Source organism: Gavialis gangeticus, unplaced genomic scaffold (assembly GCF_001723915.1).
Source record: "Gavialis gangeticus isolate Ggan-Ray unplaced genomic scaffold, GavGan_comp1, whole genome shotgun sequence".
In the NCBI taxonomy this organism is placed as follows: domain Eukaryota; kingdom Metazoa; phylum Chordata; order Crocodylia; family Gavialidae; genus Gavialis; species Gavialis gangeticus.
Genome location: NW_017728995.1, coordinates 8,131,708 through 8,140,320, shown reverse-complemented (window position 1 = coordinate 8,140,320; position 8,613 = coordinate 8,131,708). Strand labels below are relative to the sequence as shown.

The following is an 8,613-nucleotide window of genomic DNA, read 5'->3' as shown; positions in this document are numbered from 1 at the left end:
ACACACACAAAACCACAGCTTTTTAAAACTGATAAACTAACAACATTAACTTGCCAAAATACTTCCAGGTTCAGTCCTTAAAACTAAAAGGTTTACTATCCTATGCTCTTCTGTGTTAAAAAAACCTACTAATACCTGAGCTCCTAGTCTGGAGAGGTATCTATTCCTTAAACTAATATGATCCTTTGGCCGTAATTTGGCCAAGTCATCTTCATTCTGACGTCTGAGTTTTTCTTGTTCTTCTGCTCTGGAAAACAAAATCCAAAGTTTTGCATTGAGATGTGCAAACCAGAATACATTCCAACCCATTAGTTACTGCAAGTAAAACCAAGTTTACAAGTTATCGTAAGTGAAGACTGTGTCACGAGAAAGATTAGAAGCAGATTTAAGACAAATTTGATATGCAAAAAGAAGGAGAGACTTTATTTTCTGCAATATTTTTTATTTAGCATGGTAGGACTGTTTTAGAAAGCAAGATATCAAAGGAAAGTTTATACAAGTTATAACATGCTCAGTCACTTCTGTAACAAAATTTAGTCTGCTTTTAATAAACAATATTTTATCCTTTAAAATGAATTAAGATTACAGCACAGAGAAGATAAATGGTCAAACACCATACTAAAGAGACTGCTCAGCAGTCTGACAGAGTAAAGAGCAACCAGGATTTGGTTGTACCAAAGATTAAAGATCCCATACTTGGCCATACAGTACTTTTCAAAAACTGCTGCGACTCCCAGCTATTTTCCATGTGAGCCAGTTGCTTAAAAGAACAAAAAAAAAAGTCTTGAAAAGCTGAACTGTGTTTTATTGCTGTAAGTGTTTAATATTAAATAAGACAAGTTAAGCATTAAGGAGAAAGCTCTTAACAAGTTTCAGAAGTCAATGTTCCCTGAAGTATACAAACTATACATAATCATAAATAATTGCTCAAGTTAACATCATTAAGAAAAAAACTCACAAAAAAGTTTCTTTATGTAGCCTTCATTATAAAGATATTGGCTTCAGACTGCAAAACTCCTTTTCAGTAGCACAAAGCTTCAATTCAGATGCTATAAACCAGCAAAAGTCAAGTGCTTTGAGAGAGAAGAATGTTTGGCAGATATGAACATTTGCCACAAAACATAACTTTAGTCATAAAATAGTTTACTGTAAAATCCTCAGCATGTTAGTTTTTCAATTAACTAATGTCCAGTGCTAAGCATCAAGCTCTAAGAACACTAATTCTTCAAGTTGACATGGTGTTGTTCAAACGTTCCCCACTTCTGGATGATATTTGCTATTCAAATTTCTTTTCTGAAAAAAACATTGTAATGAGAATTATTGAAAACACTGCTACAAAGAACCATGGCATGCAAGGATCAAAGCAAAACCAAAAAAAACATTCTTGTCTTTCAAGTGACATTGCGCATTAGACAAAAAAAAAAAACAAAAACAGTACGTGCACGCACAAGCAAGCAGGTTTGAGTTTTTTGGTAAAGTTGTTTGCTTGTTTTTAAATAAACATCAAGCCACATTAACATGGCTCAGCCCTGAAGTAGGCCACGACCACCTGCCTTGCAGCCTGCCCCTGCTGACCCCATCCAATAACTGCCACCACAGACCAGATCTGGCCCATAAACCGCAGAACAGTGTTTTCTAGATATTTTAAAATCGCCTCTTTCCTTCATAATCCCCACTCAAAGAAACTCCATATATGGCTTCCAGATATTTTACATTCAATGGCTACACTCCCAAAAGCATACAAGTTACGCAAGTGAGATTTTAGCTGCCCATTTTCTCACTCACATTCAACCCAGGAGGGGAGCAGGAACAGCCACACTCCTTTTGAGTAAGCAGTGCACAGTGAGCTCTGAGCTCTCTGGTTGCTCAGCATAGCTGCTCCTGCAGCTCCATATGTATAGCGCAATTTGAGCAGCTCTCTGAACTCGCTGCGCTCTGGCAGTACCAGCACTGACCAGTCAGTGAGCCAAGAGCTCACTGCATGTGCTACATGGCCAAGAAGAGTGTGGCTGCATCTTTGTCCCCTCCAGATCTGCCCCCAATACCCCCACAAGCTAAGAACAAATATGAATATGCCACAGGAAGCCTGCACAACTGCAGGAGAGTTTGTTTTGGCTGGCAGTTTCCATTTTTAATGACACAATCGTGTTTGTGTCTTAAGAAAATGTTTTTTCCTCCATCCTTTCCAGAACAGCCAAACTAGTTAAAGTTCATACCAGATGCCACAACAGCAAGGGATCTATGGGCAATTCACTACATGCACATTATGAAATCCGCCACCCTGCTACTTGTACACAGAAGAGTAATAAATCTAACTACGTATGAGGTAATTGCATATATATCTAATATAAGCAGTATCACTGGAAGTGGGTAAGTTAGGATTCTATCCCATCAGAAGAGAAACTGAAATTTTAGAGAGGGTCCTATACTAAAATTTTAAATTAGGTCATTCGGAACAGGAAGTGTAATCACCAAGAAAGTTTAATCTTGATTATGCACAAGTACATTGCCAGTTTAGAATTCCATCAATTAGAATATCAAGACATCACACAATAATTATAGGAAAATGAAATGGAATGTCTATGTTATAAAAGAGGAAACACTACGCAAGGGCATTTCTTTTAGTGCCTCATCTGTGCCACCTGAAGCAGCACGCAACTACTTTTTAGAATCCAAAAAGTGTAGCGAGAGCCATGGAATATTTATTGTGCAGCTGCATGCACACAATGAACAACCCTGCAGCTTTTCATCATGAAAAAAAAGTCAACTTAAAGAATTTTGAGATACAGTTTATTAAAATGACCTGTAGCTAAGAGTCAAGGTAACAGTTTAACTAAAACTGGTTTTACTTAAAAGCATCTCTGTTAGTAATCACTGTACCATCTGACCCCATCAACTCACTAACAGATTCCGTCTTCACATAATTCTCATCTTAGAAATGACTAACCCCATTTTGGGAGAACTAAGGCACTAAATTAAGTAGCTTTTCCAAAGTCTGCGACAGGCAAAAAACTTAACTCGAGAGACTAGACCACAAAAACAGCAACTTCCCTTCCCAGCTCAAACTTTTACTAGTTTAAGAGTTCAAATTAATGGACTTAAAAATGGCTGTACACAAATGCAGAGAGCCTGGGAAACAAGAAGGAAGAATCGTAAGTCCTCACAGTCACAGAACTATGACATGACTGGAACAACAGAGCCTTGGTGGGAGAGCTCACATGACTGTAGTAGTCAGGGATGGATGCAAACTGTTCAGGAAGGACAGATGGGAGAAGACGAGGAAGAGTTGCTCTTTACATAAGACAGCTGTATGACTGCTCCAGTATGAAACTGGAGACAGGGCTCTTGAACATCTCTAGGTTATGGTTAGAGGGGAGAGAAAACCAGGACAATGTTGTAGTCAGGGTCCACCACAGACCTTCAGACCAGGAGGAGGTGGTGAATGAAGTTTTCCTCAAACAGCTGGCAGAAGTTTGCACATCACAGACCCTGGTTCTTGTGAGAGACTTCAAATCACCCCGACATCTGCTAGGAAGGCAACACAGGCACAGGCAATCCAGGAAGTTTTTGGAAAGCGCTGTGGACAATTTGCTGGTCCAAGTGGTGGAGAGGCCAGCTAGGGGTTGTGCTCTTCTTGACCTGCTGCTTACAAACAGGGAAGAATTAGTGGGGAACACAGAAGTGGGATAGCAACTTGGGCAAGTGACCATGAGATGATCAAGGTCAGGAGCCCGAGGAAAAGGAAGGAGAGTAGCAGAATAAGGACCCTAGATTTCAGAAAAGCACACTTTGACTCCCTCAGGGAACTGCTGGGTAGGATTCCCTGGGAGGCCAGTCTGAGGGGCAGAAGAGTCCAGGAGAGCTAGTTGTACTTTGAAGAAACCTCACTGAGGGCACAGGAATGAACCATCCTGATGGGCAGAAAAACTAGCAAGTATGGCAAAAGACCAGCTAGGCTTAGCAGGGAACTCTTCAATGAGCTAAAGCACAAAAAGGAAGCTTATAAGAAGTGGAGACTTGGACAAATGACAAGGGAAGAGAATAGGAATATTGCTCAGACATACAAGGATGAAATCAGGAAGACCAAAATGCAGTTGGAGTTCAGGTAGTAAGAGATGTGAAGTGTAACAAGACGGGTTGCTACAACTATGTCAGCAACAAAAGGAAGATCATGGAAAGTGATGGGTCCCTTACTGAATGGAAGGGCAACCTAGTAACAGAAGATGTAGAAGAGGCTGAATACTCAATGCCTTTTTTACTTCAATCTTCACAAGCAAGATCAGCTCCGAGACTACTATGCCTGGCAGCACAGTTTATGGACTGGGGAGCAGCCGACAGTGGCAAAAGACAAGGTTAGGGACTATTTAGAAAAGCGGGACGTGTGCAAGTCCATGGGGCTGGAACAATGCACAAGGGTGCTGAGGGAGTTGGCCAATGTGATTGCACAGCTGCAGTCCATTATCTTTGAAAACTCATGGTGGGTGGGAGAGGTCCCGGACGATTAGAAAAGAGCAAATACAGTGCCTATCTTTACGAAAGGGAAGTAGGAGGATCCAGGGAACTAAAGACCAGTCAACCTCACTGCAGTCCCTGGAAAAATCATGGAGCAAGTCCTCAAGGAATCCATTTCTAAGTACTTGGAGGAAAAAGTCACTGGGATTCGTCAGCATGGATTCACCAAGGGTAAGTAATGCCGGACTAATCTGATTGCCTACTATGATGAGATGACTGGCTCTCTGGATGTGATGTACCTCAACTTTAGCAAGGTTTTTGATGCAGGTCTCCAACAACACTCTTGCAAGCAAGCTAAGAAAGTACAGGTTGAATGAATGGACTGAAAGGTGGATGGAAAATTGGCTGAATCGTTGGGCTCAAAGGGTCATAATGAATGACTCAATGGCTATTTTGCAGCCAGTATCTAGTGGAGTGCCCCAGGAGTTGATCTTGGGGCTAGTGTTTTTTTTAATATCTTCATCAGTGACCTGGAAGATCAGATAGAGTACACTCACAGCAAGTTTCCAGAGGACACCCAAGCTGGGAGGAGTAGCAGATACACTGGAGAGGAGAGCTAGGATTCAGAGACAAATTGGAGGTTTGGACCAAAAGAAATCTCAAAATTCAATAAGGTCAAGTTCAAAGTCCTACGCTTTGGCCAGAACAATGCCATGCGCCGGCACAGGCTTGGAACCAACTGGCTGAACAGCAGCTCTGCAGAAAGGGACTTGGGGATTATGCTCAGCTTAATGTCCAATGTGAGCCAACAGTGCACATCCTTCTTGTGAAGAAGGCTACCAGCATACTGGGTTGCATAAGCAGTAGTGCTGACAACAGATCGAGAAAAGTGATTATTCCCCCTACTCAGCACTGGTGAGGCCACATCTGGAGTAGTGTTTAGTTTTAGGGCCCCCATTCCAGAAGAGATGTGGACAAATTGGAGCAACGAAGGCAATGAAAATGGTTAGGGTGCTGGGGCACATGACTTGTGAGGAGAGGCTGAGGGAACCATGCTTGTTTAGTCTGGAGTACAGAAGACTGAGGAGGGATTTAATAGCAGCCTTTAACTACCTGAAGGGAGGTTCCAAAGACAATTCTATGAAAACCAAAAGTTATTTTTCCAAAAAGTTAGAATTTTACATTTTTATCTGAACAAGCAAATTTTAATACAAAATTCAGTTCGACCATTACTGCAGTGTTGTTCATGCTATGCTGTCATACCTACTACCAGCAAGTCCTTCTCTTCAGGTTTCAAGTTTAAATATCAATAAGACAAAGGGCTTATGTTCATTAAAAAGGGGATTGTATGCAGAATAGTAAGCCTTTCTAGTGTGCATACAGTCAGTGGCTGCCTGGCATCTACACATTTAAGTTGCCTCCAAATGTTTTTTTAAAGTAGAAGGGGAAAAATCAGGAGCCTTTAATGGACAGCAGTGAAACACTACTATGCAGCTACTGTTTTGTAGAGCTTGAAAGAGAAGCAACTAGATTTTTGTTTTGAGGGGAATGCTGTGGGTTCATAACTTCTCCATTTTAAAACAGCAAAAAGACCATGCTCAAGAAAAAAAAACACTAACAGCAAGTTTCCTGCAGTAAAGAAAGGAAGTTTCAAGACAACACGCTGTCAGTCTCAGCTTCTTAAAATTCCTTTCAAAAAGGGGGAGAAAAAACCTGCAAAGTATTCTCCTCTGGCAACAAAGTTTCTTTCTATTCAGCTGAATCTCCCTACCTCATGAATTCCTTTCAGTGAAGTCAAAACATGTATACAAAATTGACATGTTAAAACTGACATGTCAGGAACATTTTCACTTAACTGTACTAGCACTAGCTTCACTTTCACACCTAAGCCTGGAATTAAAAGAGACAAGGTTCTGAGATATAGGAACCCAAATTAGATGCTGAAAACCTGAAATAAGTAAGTTACATAGAGGCTGAGAGACGCAGTGAGATTCAGGCATTTAACTATGGTTTTTAAGAGGCCTCACCTCACTTCATTTAGTTTTAGTTTGTGTGACTTCTGACGTTAGACCTATATACAACGTTTTATTATTTGACACAGCAGCCTGAAAATTACTCTGCTCTTTATTCCACTTTCCAAGTGGTAGTTAGAAGATGCACTTGCAGAGAGTCTTAGTGAAGAATGACAGTGTTGCTCATACTTTTTTTAGGCAGACAGATACCTGCAAGAATGGCACTAGTTCCAGGTCTAAAGTCAGCAATGGCTGTGAACTTTTTGGGTTTTTTTAATACTGTTTCAAACTTCATTCAGCTGGAAGGCTATTTGTGGGGAGAGAAAAAAAAAAGCACAAGGCTGAAAGGTGTATTTTCAAGAGTTAGAACCAATAAGGTGATAAAATGCCTGGAAAGTAGGTACAGACTCCACTAAAAAAAAAGAAAAGAAAAGAAAAAGCTTCAGATGGAGTTACATCCACCTGCCAATGCATGGTAAAGATGCAACAAAGAAAGAATAAATTCATCTGCATAATTGCTAATTGTCACATGTTCAAAGATAACACCAACAAAATTTTACATGCTGCTACTAAAGTTTTATGCGCAACCTCAGATTTTAGGCACCCATCTTTGGAAACTTACAGCTAGGGCTCCAATTTCCAGAGCTGCTGAGCATCTACAGCTCTAACTCCCTGACTAGGTATTGTACTAGATAGGTTTGTGAAGGATTTCTATGTTCAAGTCATACACTAAGATACAATGTTAATGCAAAATCCAATACTGGAGTTTGTTGCAGTTACCTTTTAACAAAATAATGGCGATAAGAAAAAGTGGCTGTGCACCAGATGTATACAGAAGCCAGTAGCTTTCAAGATACTGACTGTTAGTTCCTTATACTTACTCAGCTGCTGCTAGTTTTTGCAATTTCTCCCTCTTCTTGGCAGACCAGTTCAGATCACCTCCTACAACAAAAACAATATTGAGTTATGAATCTGAAGTTTGTTTCAACTATAATGCCATCAACCTAGCTCTTTCATCCATAGTGCTCTCATCAGAAATTGTCAGAGCATTTAATTAAAGCTAGTATCATTATTTCAGTTTTAAAGATACTGGAACTGAATCATGGGGAGAAAGATCAATTTACCAAAGATCACTCACCTGACCAATGACAAACACAAATACGTTGGGTTTTCCAAGTTGTAGTCCATGGCACCATTAGACTACATTTCTACATAACTCACCACCCTAGAAACAGTTGATGAAATTTAGGCCACACAAATGAGATATGCCACAGAGCCAGGAAGCAATAGAACAGGTGCAACCACAGCTGCAATACTGCATTCAGCACAAAGCAACAAAATGGAGCAAGTTCAAAGAAAAAGAAAGCTGATTAGGGTGCTATAGGACAGAACTGAAGATTTTTAGTTAAATATGCACGGCTTTGTACTGCAGCAGCAAGGATGGGAAAAATCAAATATTTAAAGGGATGCAAACACTATTAAAGCAGAGGAATTTGAAGCGAGAAAACTATGGATTGGAGGGAGCAGGTCTGAAAAAAGCAGAATTAGGTGAATGAGGAAAAAGCTTTGAGAACTTTACACCAGTGGAGATGTTCTAGTTTGGGACAAAGTGCAGCTGAATAAAAATGCCAACATACTCTGTAAGAATAATTTCACATTTCCCATTAAGGATCTAAAAGGTAGCAGCTGTTCTCCAGCTCCAACTTCGTTGTTCTGACTCAATGAGCAAAATGTAACAGTTCAGAGATGTGAAAACATTAAGTGAACTAACTTCTAAGAATTTCTGAGACTATGCATTTGTGCATACAAAGATTTTTCTCTTTTAAATAACAATTCTACGCTTTCCAAAGACTGTCAAGAACATGAGTGCAGTCTTACTCAATGTCTACTTATACACCTCATCCATTTTGTTTTGTTTTGATACGACTGTAGCATATACCAGGTATTAAAATTAGCTCAAGATAGTTGAAGGTACAGGTGTTTAATCCTCTGCTTAACCCGACTAGCATACACATTCAGTATATCATGAATCTTGGTAGTTTCCTTTATCAATGGTTATCAAGGTGGTTTAGGAAAGAATCCCAATTCCAATATTATAAAAGTCTCTCCTTTCATACAAGGAAGGTATAAGGAGTACAGAATAGATATT

At 40.0% G+C, this 8,613-nt stretch overlaps 1 protein-coding gene across 2 annotated transcripts in view; it reads right to left on the bottom strand.

The window, feature by feature from the left end:
• Window positions 1–8,613, bottom strand: part of MFSD1 (major facilitator superfamily domain containing 1) — a 41,892-nt gene that overhangs the window by 1,605 nt on the left and 31,674 nt on the right. The window contains exons 15-16 of one of the 2 annotated variants that reach the window (XM_019503215.1): window positions 7,346–7,406; window positions 136–247 (exon numbers count right to left, since the gene is read on the bottom strand). In XM_019503215.1, the coding sequence (XP_019358760.1) occupies window positions 136–247; window positions 7,346–7,406 (173 nt within the window). Of the gene's footprint in view, window positions 1–135; window positions 248–528; window positions 1,294–7,345; window positions 7,407–8,613 lie in introns of those variants that run through there. The other variant, XM_019503216.1, reaches the window with a different exon arrangement.